The sequence below is a fragment of the Myodes glareolus genome, chromosome 2 (assembly GCF_982192425.1).
Source record: "Myodes glareolus chromosome 2, mMyoGla1.1, whole genome shotgun sequence".
In the NCBI taxonomy this organism is placed as follows: domain Eukaryota; kingdom Metazoa; phylum Chordata; class Mammalia; order Rodentia; family Cricetidae; genus Myodes; species Myodes glareolus.
In genome coordinates this window covers 128,443,401-128,459,433 of record NC_142027.1, presented here as the reverse complement: position 1 = coordinate 128,459,433, position 16,033 = coordinate 128,443,401, and the positions used below count along the sequence as shown (strand labels likewise).

General features: G+C 42.7%; 1 protein-coding gene and 1 non-coding gene across 3 annotated transcripts; both read left to right on the top strand.

The window, feature by feature from the left end:
• Positions 1-119: 119 nt before the first annotated feature.
• On the top strand, positions 120-14,185 carry Hscb (HscB mitochondrial iron-sulfur cluster cochaperone). 2 transcript variants are annotated; one of them, XR_007235219.3, is made up of 7 exons: positions 120-408; positions 3,332-3,428; positions 4,126-4,215; positions 5,309-5,453; positions 10,795-10,842; positions 12,913-13,100; positions 14,050-14,185. XR_007235219.3 is itself a non-coding variant. In XM_048450835.3 (6 exons), the coding sequence occupies exons 1-6, from the start codon at positions 176-178 to the stop codon at positions 14,139-14,141; spliced, it is 705 nt and encodes a 234-aa protein (XP_048306792.1). In that variant the 5' UTR covers positions 121-175; the 3' UTR covers positions 14,142-14,185. The 2 variants fall into 2 exon arrangements, 1 of the variants encoding a protein (XP_048306792.1); XM_048450835.3 differs by lacking the exon at positions 12,913-13,100 and having other exon boundaries at positions 121-408.
• LOC125411289 (small nucleolar RNA SNORA15) lies at positions 1,735-1,861 on the top strand. The gene has a single exon (XR_007235291.1). It is a non-coding gene; the product is annotated as a small nucleolar RNA SNORA15 (small nucleolar RNA).
• Positions 14,186-16,033: the final 1,848 nt, after the last annotated feature.

The following is a 16,033-nucleotide window of genomic DNA, read 5'->3' as shown; positions in this document are numbered from 1 at the left end:
ACACGTAGCCTCAAGACTTACTGGGAATTGTAGTTTAGAATGCAGAACGGAACTCGGTATCCTAGTTTCCCGCGACTGATCCCGCCTCCTCGGCTCCCTAACCAATCAGCAACGAGCCACTCTCTTTTTCTTTCCCCTGGTTGCGAAGACCCAGGCCAGACAGGCGGCTGTCCGAATGTGGAGCTCTGGCGCCCGGGCTTTGCTTTGCGTGTGGGAGGTGCGACTGTCTGGGTTCCTGGGTAGGAGCTTGCTGAGCACCAATGCTGCCTCGGGGAAGAGCGAGGCGCGGCAGTGCTGGAACTGCGGCAGTGCAGGGTGTGTGAAGAGTGGGGATGGTTTCTTCTGCGAACACTGCCGCGCGTTGCAGCCTCCTGACCCGACTCGGGACTACTTCAGCCTCATGAATTGGTACGAGCGGCGCGGAGTGATGGGAGGGCGAGCCGGCCTTGGGAAGTTCGGTTGGCCGAGTTAGTAAAATTAGGCAGACGTTACCCTAGTGACCAAGATTTGGATCTGTGCCGGCGGGTTTGTAATTTCTTTTCCAGCCAACCGGGAGACTGAGGCAAGAGGACCACAGTTCCAGGCCAGTTTAGGCAACTTACCGAGACTGATTCCAAATAAGTTAAGGAAAAATGGATAAGTATATAGTGTAATGGATTTGCTGTGGGTCCCTGGGACCCCTGACAGCACTCGGGAAGTGGGGGCCGGCAGGACTAGCCTCTGCTGCCAAAGTACTGTTTTTAAACATCAGCAACAACAACAAAGGGGAACAGGCACAAGTTTACATTATAGGGATGTTTGAGGGGCAGGTGTTATGATTTAAGTAAAAAGCTGCAGGTCGCCCGAGGGGTGCCATGGCGGAAATGCTGCAGGGGCTGTCCCTAGATCACGAGGGGGCTTGTCTCTTAAAGGGACAGGACTGACCATTACAGCGAGACTCCCGGAAAAAAGGAAGTTCAGACAGAGGCTGAACTCTAGGGAGCAGAAAGGAGAGTTTGGGGGTTTTTGTTTTTGTTTGTTTTAACAGCCTTGGCTGCCCAGTGGTGGTGCACGCCTTTAATCCCACACTGGGGCAAAGACGGGCGGATCTTTCTGAGTTCAAGGCCAGTCTGGTCACACCGAGCGAGTTCCAGTACAGGCTCCGATGCTACAGAGAAAAACTGTCTCAGGGAGAAAAACAAAACAAAACAAAACAAAAACCTTTAGTTCTTCCTGGTCTGGAGCTCACAAACATCCACCTGCCCCTACTCCCCCACTACTGGGATTACATGCATGCTAGACTGAGGTAGAAAGATTCCCAGTTGGAATCCAACCACAAAATTAGGGAACATTTCATCTCAAATAAGTAAGTATTTTAAGGGAGAAAATAAAACTAAAAGAAGCCAGGTGTGTTGGTGCATGACTGAGCGCAGCACTCAGAAGTACAGGAGGATTGCAAATCTGAGGGCAACCTGAGCTATACAGCAAATTTGAGAGTCTGACTACATGAGACTAAGTCTAAAAAATCAAAAGCAATTAATAAAACAAACTGCTGGTCAGTGGTGGGTGGTGGAACACACCTTTAATCCCAGCAATCAGGAGGGAGAGGTAGGCAGATCTCTGAGTTCAAGGCAGTCTGGTCTACAGAGCGAGTTCCAGTATAGCCACAGCTATACAAAGAAATTCTGTATCAGAAATAAATGAAGTGTGGTGGCATATGTCTGGAATCCCAGTGTTCAGGGATGAAGAAGGGTCGCAACTTGTACCCTGTCTCAAAAAAACCAAAATTTTAAGTCAGACAACATGCAAAAGTAACATCTTCCTTTAAAATGATTGGTATGCTGTTTTTTATGGTATATCATTATTAAAAGTGAGTACAAGTAAAAAATAAATAAATAAATAAAAAATTTTAATTCAGGCTCAAGATTGACAGAGAGAGACCAAGAAATGTTTGGTGTGTTTTCCTCCCTGCCTTCTGCAGATTGGTACGCAAGTGTGAGCAGAGCTGAACTAATAAAGATTAGATTAAAGTAAAATGTAGAGCAAGGTATGGTTGTGCACACCTATGGTCCTGCCCTCTAGCCAAAAGCAAGAGGATCTGACAGTCTGGGCTATACAGATTCACAGTCTGACTCCCCCAACAACACCACTCCCCAAAAAAGAAAGAAGTGAGTGCTTTGGCTCAATGTATAATACTTCCTTTGCAATACCAAGAGCCTTGGTTAGAATCCCAGTACTATCATTAAAAAAAAAAAAACACCTGCTTCTAGGTATTAATGGCTCAGTGTGATAGTCTACCTATAACACTAACTGCTCAGAAAGCTAAAGAAGGATCAAAAAAATTTCAGCACTGAACAATTTAGCAACACTCAACTCAACCTTTTTTTTAAGTTAAGCTGGTAAACTGGGTTTATTGTCATAAATCTTATAATCCTTGCATTTGCAGGGAGAAGGTAGGAAGATCCAGAGTTGTAGGTCTCATTCTTAGTCATTATAGCAAGTTTGATGCTAACCTTTTCTCTCTCAAACACACACACTTTTTCTTTTTTAATGCCAAGGCTCTAGGCCTGGTGACAGATCTGCAATCCCAGTGATCAGGGAGACTAAAGTAGGCTTTTTGCAAGTCAAAGCCTGCCTGGACCATAGAGTTACCTTAGTTAAGAGACTTTGTCTCACTGGATGATGGTGGTTCAGGCCTTTTATCCCCAGCACTTGGGAGGAGGCAGAGACACGTGGATTGCAGTGAGTTCAAACCCAGCCTGGTCTACAAAGCAAGTTTCAGGACATCCAGGAATGTTATACAGAGATACCCTAATTGGGGGGGGGGGCAGGGAGAGACTCTGTCTCAAAAGGTAAAAAGAGGTCTCGTGGGGGAAGGAGGGAAGAGAGCGACTTGGTGCTAAAGTCCTTGCCCAGCATGCAGGAGACCCTAGATTCAGTCTTCAACACACACACACACACACACACACAAAGAAATTAAGGAACATACAGGTTGGGCAAGTACTCCAAACTCTGGAACACATTTTCATCAGACACTCAGACACTGAGTGCTTACAATGGACCACACTACCTTAGCCCTTAATTTGTCAAGCTTTTAATCTTCCCTTCAGTTCAGGGTCTCTGCACTCATGTCCCTTTCTGATCTTAAATCATTCAGTAGTAGCACCATTCACATCTCTCAAATGTCATACATATATTACCTATTCTGATCCTGTTCTATTTTCCTTCATTATGGCTGTGTCTTAAAAATAACTTTTGTTTTATGTTTATTACATCTTCCCCACAAGCAGAACCAGACCATAGTAAATAACTCTAAATACTGTTGCATGTATAACATCTGGTTTCCTTCCAGTCAACGATCCTTCAAGGTTGACATCGTGAAACTTAAGCACAGGTACCATCAACTACAATGTCTCATCCATCCAGATTTCTTCAGCCAAAAGTCTCAGGTACTCACTGACCACCCCTAATAGTCCCCATATCTGTGTGCAACTGGGTGGGTGGCTGCGTTGATCTGGGAAACTGTTGGACTACTAGCGCCACCCTGTGGCAGCCAACCCCCAGAGATGTCATTTCTTTGAGCTTTTATCTGACTTCTGATAACTGGAAACCCAGCCTTGAAAATACAGACTATACTGGGAACTGGAGAGATGGCTCAGCAGTTTAGAGCACTGAGTGTTCTTCCAAAGGACCCGCGTTCAATTCCCAGCACCCACATGGCAGTTCACAACTGTCAGTAACTCCAGTTCCGGGAATCTGGCATTCTTACACATACATGCAGGCAAAACCCCAATGTACATAAAATAATAATAAAGTTCGAAAGGGGGCTGCAAAGATGGTTTAGTGGTTACGGGCATTGGGTGCTGTTCCACAGGACCCAAGTTCGATTCCCAGCACCCACATGATGCTCACAACCATTGTGGTTCCAGTTCCAGGAGATCTATCCAATATCCTCCTCTAACATTTATGGACACACGTACACACAAATAAGTAAATAAATTTTTGGAAAAAAAAGAAAATACAGACTAGTCATCTAACACCAGTTCTAATTCTAGCCATACTCCTTAAATCACTTATTTTAAGCGGTTGGGAATCAAAGACAACTGACTCTTGTGGTAATAAAATTCTTTTTATCTCTATGAACAGACTGAAAAACACCTCTCACAGAAGCATTCGGCCCTACTGAATGATGCCTATAAGACTCTTCAGGCTCCCCTGAGCCGGGGACTATACCTTGTAAGGTGATTTCCCAACCCATCTGTATGTAGCTTCCTCTGTATGAGACCTGGCCTAGTCCAGGAAGCTAATGATGTTTAGCCTCAAAAAATACTACAAAAGAAAAAAAAAAGATTCTATACAAATATAGTTTTCATAGTATTCTTTGCAAATCCATTTTGCTTGGTTTTGTTTCTTTTGTAATTGTCTTGCTTCAGGTCACCCACATCCAGCTCCTTTTTTTTTTCAGTACTGGGCATTGAACCTAGTGCCTCATGCTAAGTAAATAAGTGTTCTTTGCCACTGAGCCATGGCCTCTGTCTGATAATCACTGGGTTTTTCTTTGGTTTGAGGGGTTTTTTTGGGGGGGGGGGGATTGTTTGGTTTTGGGTTTTGAGTTTTATTTGGGGGGTGGGTGCTAGGTTTAGCATCCATTGAACCGTATCCCCAGCTGCCATTTTACTTTTTCGAGACAAGGTTTTTCTGTAGCTTTGGCACCTCTTCCTGGAACTAGCTCTTGTAGACCAGACTGGCCTCGAACTCACAGAGATCTGCCTGCCTCTGCCTCCCAAGTGCTGGGATTAAAGGTGTGTGTCTCCACCACCCAGCCACCTTTTTACTTTTTAAAACAGGGTCTCACTTAGCTGCCCAGGCTGAACTTGGACCTGTGATTTCCCTGCCTCAGCCTCCTGAGTACCAGGGGATGCAGATGAACCACCAGACCTGGATCCTTTTGTATATCTTAACTTTCCCTGGTTTTATTGTTTTAACTATTTTCTATAAATTTGATGATAGTAAGAGTACTTGGGGAGTTTTTTGCAAGAACATCTAGGCAATTTTAATATTGAGTAGAATTTATGAATATCCAGGGCCCAGCTGCTGATGGCACAAAATAAGTGAGCATTCTTGGCTCAGTCTCCTAGGAAAGCTCAGGTTCTCCAGGCTGGACATGTGACTCAGTGGTAGAGGGCTTACTTAGCATGCATTATGCTCTAAGCTCCCTCTCCAACCAATATTCACATTTTCCCCTATGACCATCAGAGTATTCTGAAGGGGTGAGCAGAACTTACATGACCCTGATCTGTTTCATTTTCCTTATTCTCCTCCCCAATAGCTAAAGCTCCAAGGAATAGAAATCCCTGAAGGGACAGACTATGGAACAGACAGTCAATTCCTTGTGGAAATAATGGAAATCAATGAGAAACTTGCACACGCTCAAAGTGAGGCTGCCATTGAAGAGATAAAATCCACTGTCAGAGGTAATAGATGAAATTCTCACACATGCTTTTTTGCTCTTGGGAGCACAGGACAGGAGAAATGAGTCGAAAAGCATTTGTTGGCCCTCATCGTCATTCAAGGAGTTCTTTGTTTCCTGGTCATCTTTAGTAGGGAAATGAGCCTCAGAAATGCCTTCAAACACATGAAGATCTGCAGCGGGGCAAGCCCTGAACCCCTGACATATGGTCTCACCTGCTTTACTTTTCCTTTCATTCCACTGTGTATCAGTCAAGGTTCGCCAGTAGAGTATAGGTCTGTTTATTTTACAGAATTGGCCCAGATGTGTGTGTGGAAGCTGACACAGAAACTGCAAGCGAGATCTGGAGTGGGAAGGTGGTTTTGTACATGTGTGCTTCCCACACAACCGTAAGGACTCAAGTTCAGTCCACATGACTCCCATAAGTACTCCCTGGCTTCACACAGGTGCTCTCTCACTCTCTCACTCTCTTGCTAAGTAAATGCCATTTTTTTAAATTTTAAAGGTGGGTGGCGCCTGAAGAATACCACTCGAATGACTCTGACCTTGACACACTTGCACAGGCACATACACTCAGACGTGCACGTGTGCACCTGCAAACACATTACATACATGCGCACATGCGCGCACACACACAATCTATAGGACAGGACAATAGGCTAAAAACTCAGGTTGGATTTTTTTGGTGATTGTTTCTCATATAGCTTGGGAGCCTGTACTGAAACTCACTCTGCAGACCAGGCTGGCCTTGGAATCACAGAGATTCGCCTGCCTCTGCCTCTCGAGTGCTGGGGTTAAAGACTTGTGCCACCACAGCCTGGCATCAGGTTGGATTTTTATGTCACAGTCTTGAATATGTTTCTTGTGAGTGCTCAGGATATAAACCAAGGACTTAACACCTGCTAAGTGCTCAACAACTAAACATACCCTCTATGTTACAGGGTTTGTTAAATTTTTCATTTGTTTATCTTCTGGATAGGCTTATATATCCTAGGTTGGCCTTAAATTCATTATAAAACTTGGGATGACTTTAAGCTGATTCTATTGCCTCCACGTACTCGGCTATTCTGTGTCACAGTATTCAAGCAGAATTCCTTCTTTTGGATCCCCGTTTTTGCACATAATGACCTTACTTAATTGAATGAGACTCTATCACAGTGTTGAGAGTTGTCATAGTTAGGATTTCTGTTGCTATGATAAAACATAATGACCAAAAGCAACTTGGAGAGGAAGGGGTTTATGGTTTATTGAAATTAATACTTATAGTTCAGAGTAACAGTCCATCTTTGAGGGAGTTCAGGGCAGGAATCTGGAGCAGAAGCCATATAGAAATGATATTTACTGGCTTGATCACCCTGGCTTGCTCGGCTTTTTTTCTTTTTTTTTTTAATTAATTAATTTGTTTTACATCCCCACTGCAGCCTCCCCTCCCTCATCTCTTCCCACTCCCTCCTCCCACCTTCCCTTTGCCACCCCTCAATCTACCCCTCCTGTGTTTGCTCAGAAAGGGGCATCAGCAAAGCATGACATATTGCTATAAGACAAAGCACCTCCCTTGTATTCAACCTGAGGAAGGCAAGAACCCAGAGCCACCTGCCCAGGGCTGCCACCACCCACAATGGCCAGGCCCTCCCAAGTCAATCATTAGTTAGGAAAATACCCTGGGGTCAGAGTAATGGCTTAACAGATAAGAGAACTAACTGCTTTTTACCAGAGACTCAATTCCCAGCCCCTACATGGCAGTTTACAACTGTCTGTAGCTCCAGTTCCAGGGGATCCAGTGCCCTCACACACATGCAGGCAAAATACCAATTCACATTAAATAAAAATAAATCATCTTTTTACAAAAGCCCAATATTATTGAGGTATTTTCTCAATTGAGGTTCACTCCTCTCAGATGACTCTAACTTGTGTCAAGTTGACACAAGTCTTGCCAGCATAAGGGTCATCTTTAAGTACTCTGAACTAACTGTAAATGTTACTGCAGCCACAATCACATCACCACCAACAAGTGAGTATCATAGCCTGTCCAGATTGTCATATAAAATTAACCATTTCATGTAGAAAAGGCTCCACAAAGCTGGATGGTGATGGCACATGCCTTTAATTCCAGCACTTTGGAGGCAGTGACAGGCAGATCTCTTGAGTTCAAGGCCAGCCTGATCTTGAGTTCCAGAATAGGCTCCAAAACTACAGAGAAACCCTGTCTTGAAAAAAACAAAAAAAAAAAAGAGAGAGAGATTGAGAGAAGGGGGGAAAAAAAGGCTCCAGGATTCTCATGTAGCTATGAGCTTAAGTACATTCACAAAAAAATTTACAATATGCCTATTGTGGATCAAGCATTGTGTGTGCCTATGGATATAGCAAAGAAAAAGTGCTTATATATTCCAATTCAGTATGTCCAAATAGAATTCATGATAAACACTGAGTTGTCTTTAACAAGCTTATGTTAGGTGCAATTATACATGCCTGTAATCCCAGTTCTTGGAAGAATGGGAGCAAAAGGATCAGGAGTTCAAGGCTAGCCTAACCTACATCACAGTTTCCAAGAAAGCCTGGGCTATATCTGAGCCCTGTCTCAAAAAACAAAACAGGAAAAACTTACTCAGCTGTGTGCTCACAGTTAGTTTATTTAAAAGTGTAAACATTAGACCTAGGGTGGATTGGAGAGGTGACTTGGGATGAGAACATCAAGTGCTCTTGGAGAGAACCAGGTTCAGTTCCCAGCATCCACACTGGTAAACAGCCATCCTTTACTGGAATTATAAGTGCCATTGTCTGGCCTCCATGGATTCTGGAGCACATATGTGATGCAGTTAAATAGACATACAAACATACACATAAATAAGTAAAGAAAAATATTTTCTTGAAAGGATAGACCTAAAGCCAGCAGGATTGTTCAGTGGTTAAGGTGCTTGCTACCAAGTCTGACAACCTGCGTCTCCACATTCATACCATGGCATACACATACCCCTCAGCTGCAAACACATGTAAAGAAATAGTTTTTTTTCTTTAAAAAAAAAAAAGCCCTAAATATGTCTCAACTTCATATCTTTTCACTACCTGCAGCCTATTCTCACTTCTTACCTACCACAGTAGCTTCAGATGCCATCTAAAATATATCTGCCCTGTCACTATGGGGTGATCTTAAATCTAATCACTGTTCAGAGTCTTTTCTAAAACCTTTTAAATGGATTTTTGCTGCTCTTAAGTTTAAAACCAAACATTTCAACCTAGCTACCAGGGCTCTGCATGTCCTACCCTCTGCTTTTCATTTTGTCTTACTGTAGCCACATTGGCAGTTTCCATTTCCTCATCAGTCACAGACACCCTTCTACCCCAGGCCTCTGTGAGCACTATTGATGTGACCTGAAACTCTCACATTTTTATCCCATCCCATCCCATCCTCTCCCGGATCTGAGAGCAGTCATCACTCTCGTGAAGCTTCCTTTGGCCACAGTGATCATTTTACTGTTGTCTGCAGTGTGGACCCCCCATCCTTGGTCTCTGCAAAAGTGTAACTTGTGTCTCCTCTTCTTGGCTTCCCTCTCAGAAAAGCACCTGAAGCATGGCAGGGACTCAGCTAATGCTGTTAAATACGTCACAACAGTGAATACAAGTGCTGAGCATCAAGGCAGAAGTCAGCTACCTCCTCCAGAAGCTTCAGGCATAAAGCTTCAGAAGTGAGGATCAGACCCAACTCTGGTGTTGATTTTCTGTGTGATCTTAAACAGTGGCTTCGGGTGTCTGAGCCTCAGTTATTCATCTCTTCATCTATAACTGGAGAGTGTTAGGTCAGTACCCCAAGGATTAAATAAAGTTAGTGAGACACAGGCAAAGCATGTGGAACACTTCTAGCAGCTTTGTCTGGGTGACTTACTGTCCTTTTTTAGATCAGTTCCTAAATTGTTCCCCTGGGATTCAGTCTCCAGCTTTTACACTCACAGGCCATGTGCCTAAGGGAGAATTCCATACCTGCCATTGCCTACCTTGGAGATACATCTGAAAGGCATCCTTGTAAAAATCCCTCATTTTCTAATGAGAAACAATAGGAAATGAGGTTGCTGTGCCTGCTTGTTGCATTTGGTAGTGTTCTCTTCTAAGATAGAATGTAAGGGAAATAATATCGTTTTCCTGGATGGCTATATAATTTGCAGGTGATTGCCTAAAACATGTGGTAGTGAATGGCAATAAATGTCATGATGGAAGTGTGTTAAAGTATGGAAGACTGAAGTAGAGATAGTCAAAGCCTATCCCTGATTTCTGTGTTGCTTATTTTTCCATCACAACAATCATTCTCACTACAATCCCTGAAATGAAAAGAAAAGCTTTCTTCTGACTCAGTTTCAGAGGTTTAGTCCATCGTGGATTGGCCCAGTTGGTCCTGGGACTGTGGCAAGAATACAGAGTGGAGGAGGCAATGAACATGGCAGCTAGCCAAAGTGAGAAATAACAGAACCTGTTTCCCAGGATCCCTTTCCAGGACATGTCTATAATGTCCTAACATCCTTCCACTAGGCCCTGCCTCCTGAAGTGTTCACTTCCTTCTATTAGCAAAACTAGTCACCAGCCAAGCCTTTAACACCCAGACCATTTGAGGGACATCCAAACTATGATAATCTCACCCGTCATTCTTTTTTTTCTTATGTGATTCCATGGCCACTTTATAAGCCTTGGCATTTGTCTCCAGACCTTCCTTGACTGAAAAATAGAATGTTTATAGGGCCTGTCAGTACTATCAGAGCTGCAAGGCAGGTATGATAGCAAATACTTATAATCTCAGCAGTCAAGAGGAAGATGCAGAAGAAGAGTAAGTTCAAGACTAGCCAAGAGCAGAGCTGACTGCTCTTCCAGATGTCCTGAGTTCAATTCCCAGCAACCACATAATGGCTCACAGCCATCTGTAATGAGCTCTGGTGCCCTCTTCTGGCTCACAGGCAGAAAAAATAAAATTCAAGTACAGAATGTAGCTCAGTAGTAGAGACTTTGCATGACATATATAAGGCCTTAGTACAATCCTCAGCACCACAAGAACACAAAGGCTGTAATGCCTTGAACCCCAGTCCTTGTGTATAGAGCGGCATGGTCACAAAAGTGTTGCCTTCATGTTGTAAGTCTACTTTTTTCCATTCTTTTTTTAGGGGCTGGGGCTTTTCAAGACAGGGTTTCTCTGTATGTCTCTGACTGTCCAGGAACTTGCTTTGTAGACCAGACTGGCCTCAAACTCAGAGATCCACCTGCCTCTGCCTCCTGAGTTCTGGGATTACAGGTGTTCCCCACCACCACCTGGCTTTACTGTAAGTTTATTTAAAAAGAAAAATTAAAATAATTATTTTCTTTTTCAGCTAAACAGAAAGAATTTACTGACAATGTAAACAGAGCTTTTGAACAAGGTATTTCATTCCTTTTTAAAATTTCCTATTACATTTACGTAATGTGTGTGTGTGTGTGTCATGCATGAGAAGATCAGAGGACACATTTATGCAGTGTGTGTGTGTGTCAGTGTTATGCATGAAAAGATCAGAGGACACCTTTCAAGAGCCATGTCTCTTCTACCATGTGGTCTCTGGGAATTAAACTCAAGCTGTCGGGTTCATCAACAAGAGCCTTTACCCACCGGCCTGTCTCACTGGGCCTTTTAAACTTGACTTATTAACTTTTATTTTTTTTTCTTCACTTAATTTTTTTTTTCTCATTGGTCTGGAGAAATGACTCAGAGGTTAAGAGCATAAACTGTTCTTGTAGAGGTCCTGAGTTCAATTCCCAGCAACCTCAAGGTGGCTCACAACCATCTGTAATGAGATCTGATGCCCTCTTCTGGCCTACAGGCAAACATGCAGATAGAGCATTGTATACGTAATAAATAAATAAATAAATCATTTTTTTTTATATTTATTTGTTTATTATGTATACCACATTCCTTCCATGGATGCATGCCAGGAGAGGGCACCAGATCTCATTATAGATGGCTGTGAGCCACCATGTGGTTGCTGGGAATTGAACTCAGAACCTCTGGAAGAACAGTCAGTGCCCTTAACCAGTGAGCCATCTCTCCAGCCCCAATAAATCATTTTTTAAAAAATATTATTTATCTGTGAAAGTGCTTTGCCTGTATATGTGTATGTGTGCCACGTGTGTGCCTGGTGCTTTGGATTCCCGGGTACTAGGAATTGAACCTAGGTCCTCTGCAAGAGTAACAAGTGTTCTTAACCACTGATCTATCTCTCTAACCCTTTCACTTTATTAAATGTAAAACAATGTTTATAAAATATAAACATTGAGGCTTTCTCCCAGGGTTAGAGAATCCCCTTCCTTTAATACATGTTAAGTAACTTCACATATTAATAAATTCATATCTTTTACAAAATAGAAAACTTGGGTAGCAATGAGGAAGAGAGTGATTTGGAAGCAACAGAAGGTTACAGAGAAAGGGGAAGTCCAAAACTTTGGGCCAGCATGCACGTACAGTTTAGGATTTTTTGCCTTTGTTTTATTTTTATCTTATTGCATTGGTGTTTTGCCTGCATGTATGTCTGTGTGAGGGTGTCATTATCTTGGAGTTAAGATAGTTGGTAGCTTCCACATGGGTGCTGGGAATTAAACCCAGATCAATGCTCTTAACTGCTCAGCCATCTCCGTTTATTTGTTTGTTTGTTTGTTTGTTTGTTTGTTTGTTTTTGAGACAATATCTCTCTCGATAAACCTGGCTGATTGGAACTCTCTATGTAGACCAAGCTGGCCTCAACTCATACTGCTTGCCTCTTCCTCCTGAGTGCTGGGATTAAAGGTATATATGCCCACATTTGACTTGATGGGGCCCTAACAATGGTCTGGTATGAGAGATCATCTACAGTTTGCTTCCATGTAACTTAATTTTCTCTAAGCCAGTGGTTCTCATCCTTGCTAATGCCACAGCCCTTTAATACAGTTCCTCGTGTGGTTGTCACCCTGTCCGTAAGTTTTTGGGTTTTTTTTTGTTGTTGTTGTTGTTGCTTTGGTTGCTGGTTTTTCTTTTCTTTTTTTTATTTTATTTATTTATTATATATACAGTGTAACTTTGGCTATCCTGGAACTTGCTCTGTAGACCAGGCTGGCCTCAAACCCTCAGAGATCTACCTGCCTCTTCCTCTTTAGTGCTGGGATTTTTAAGTGTGTGCCACTGCCACCTGGCCATGAAATTATTTTCATTGCTACTTCATATCTGTAAGTTTGCTACTGTTAATGAATCATAATGTAAATAACTAATAATTCTGTTAATCTTAAATGACCCTTGTGAAAGGGTCATTAGGCTCTCAAAGGGATCACGACCCACAGCTGAGATCCACTATTCTAAGTGGACTTACTGGTAGATCCTTTGTTTTCTGGTTTTTGTTTTGTTTTGTTTTGAACTCTTTTTTTTCCCAAATATTTATTTATTTATTATGTATACAATAGTCTATCTGTGTGTGTATGTATGCCTGCAGGCCAGAAGAGGGCACCAGACTCCAATCCAGATGGTTGTGAGCCACTATATGGTTGCTGGGAATTGAACTCAGGACCTTTGGAAGAGCAGGCAATGCTCTTAACCTCTGAGCCATCTCTCCAGCCCTTGTTTTGAACTCTTTAGACTCTTTGGGGGATCCGTCACCTGGCTCCCAAATAATCACACACAGTAAGTTTTTCTTACTTATGAATGAATGCCTGGCCTTAGCTTAGCTTGTTTCTAGCCAGCTTTTCTTAACCTAAATTATCCCACTTATTTTTTGCCTCTGGGCTATTATCTTTCTATAAACCCTTCTGTACTTCTTACTATGTAGCTGGATAGCTGGCCCTGGAGTCCTCTTCTTCTCCTCTTTCTTTTTCCTTGATCTCCTCTTCCCAGATTCCTCCTATTTATTCTTTCTGCCTGCCAGTCCCACCTATTTTTTCTCCTGTCTTACTATTGGCCGTTCCATCAAGTATTTTAGGCAGGCAAAGTAACACAGCTTTTCAGAGTTAAACAAGTCCACATGAAGGAATGCAACTCATATTTGCATCATTAAACAAATATTCCACAGCATAAATGAATGTAAGACATCTTAAAATAATATTCCACAACAATCTTCCATATTTTCTATATACTAGTTTATCATATTTTTTTTGATTAATTATGTTCTTCAAGGCTGTCAGCTGGCTTCAGTGGGCAGCAAATACCTTCATGCTGAAGGGATCATCATCTCCCCAGCCCTGTTATTTTTTTTCATTGATTAATTTATTATTGTTTTTAATATTTACTATTCCCAGGGTTAACTACAAAAGATCTTCATTTAGGGCACATTATACTGTGTTGCATTTGTCTAAGTTGAGATTTCTCAACCTTATTGACATTTCTGAGTGAAATAATATTTTTGCTGGGGGAGGCTAAGGTCTTTCACAGAGTCTCTGGCTTTTACCAAGTAGGTCTCACTTCTATTTCCCTGGTTATTGCAGACAAAAATATCCCTAGACTTTGGCAAATGTTGCTATAGGGTGCATTCACCCTCAGGTGAAGCCATCAACCTTTGGACCCTTTGGTCTGGCAGCCTGAAATACCAGAGTTGTTTGTATTGCTGCCTGATATCACTGTCTCTTGTTTATTTCAGGTGATTTTGAAAAAGCCAAGGAAATTCTAACAAAGATGAAATACTTTTCAAACATTGAAGAAAATATCCAGTTGAGCAAGAATCCCTTCTAGCTGCTAATTTAAAATTATAAAAAATAAACTTTCTGTATTTCTTTTCTGGCTTCTGCTAATTGGAAATAGACATGGGGTCTATGGCATAGCTCAGGGTAGATCACTTGTCTGGCATATGGAAAGCCCTGGATTTTGTCCCCATCACTACAGAAAGTGAGGGGAAAGAGGCAAAGTGAATAGATAGAGTTTAGCCATTTCTTATCATTTCAATTCAGTGTATGGCTCAGATACTAATGGCTGGCAAAGTACATAGTACCTGTCAGAGCATGGGTGCTCAATTACTCATCAGATGTGTGATACAGCGTGCACCCAACCTAGGCCAGTGGTGAAGAGGAGACCCACCTGATAGCTCTCTACAATCTATCCTCTGATCCAGAGAGATGCCATCTTCAAGAGTTCAACTGTGCTTGCTTGGAGACGATCACCAGCGCTCAGGTTGTTAGCTGTTGACATCCCCTATTATCCCGCTATTCCTCCCAGCCCGTTCCCACAAGGGAAGAACTGGGAGCAATGAGGAAGTCATCATCCATGCTAGGTGCTGACCTTGCTATGCACTGCTTCAGGGTCACCCATGATCTATAAGGAACTTCAGTAAACTCATTGGTTTCCCACGGTGAACTTTGGCTTAATGGACTCTAGGGGTTCTGTTGTAACTGCTGAGCTCCGCCATCATAGCACAAGCAGCCAGGTGGTCAAGGGGGAGCTCAAACTATTACAGAGAGAGTATTTGTGAAACAGGAGGCAAAGGTTAGCAGTGGGTTTTCTACCCTCTGCTTGATAGCTACAACTTCACTCTGTAGAACCAAGTCATTTATTGGGGTTCCCTAGGATTATGGGCATTCTTCTTCCTCCAACAACTGGGAAGCCTTACCCAGCCGGGTTAAGGGCTTCTGCCTGTAGCTACATAGACTGAACCTCTACTCTAGTCTTCTGGCATGCATATAGACCATACATACACACACACACACTGTAGCCCCTCCACCAGGCCACCTGCAGCATTATCAGGTTGAAGGGAGCAGAAACTCAGGTGAGTCTTTTGCATTCATGAGTACTTGCGTGTGTGTGTGTGTGTGTGTGTGTGTGTGTGTGTGTGTGTGTGTGTATAACATCAGTCAGCCCAACTGGACTGATTATTTGCAAGGGGTCACTACTAAACTCCCCAAGATGGTGATTGGCTTGGACAGTCACTCACAACAGGGTCTTTGTGTGCCAAGGCAATGAGATGGAGAACTCTTGTTAATCCCACCAGTTGAGAATAAGACCACAATTTAAAACCAAATCTAGCTTTAATTAAATACTGGCCAGGTAGATGAGCTCAGACCAGGTCCATCTCTGGATTTCCAGAAAATGGCCCTGAGACATGGTTTATAGTGGCTTAAGTGTTTCCAATAGGGCATGCATAAACCTCCCTCCTACATATGATCAAGCACATCCAGTGCAAATGCGTGAAAAAACTTGTTTAGGGGAGTGAAAACACGTGGCTTGCTATCTCATAAACAACAGCCTCCAGCATTTCAGGAACTGTCTGTCCTTGGGCAAGGGGGGCTTGCAGATCTGAGGCATTGTTTCATGGATCTCTTAGGCACAGTAATTAAAACTTAAAATGTAACTTTGGTTCTCATATTACCCCCTTGAGTTGTATCTTGAGACAAATCCTTGACTCTGTGTTGAGTACCTGCTTTATTGGGATCTAATACCCATCAGCTTAGTGGTACCCAGACAGGTATTATCATTTACTTAAGGCATTAAAGATGCAAGAGCCAACAGACAACACATGAGATCCCTCCCACTCTGGCCTCCCCATGTGCATTTACAGTCATACACTTGGATACTCATACATGTACCACACACATATACCATACAGACATACACATACAAATCATGGATGAACT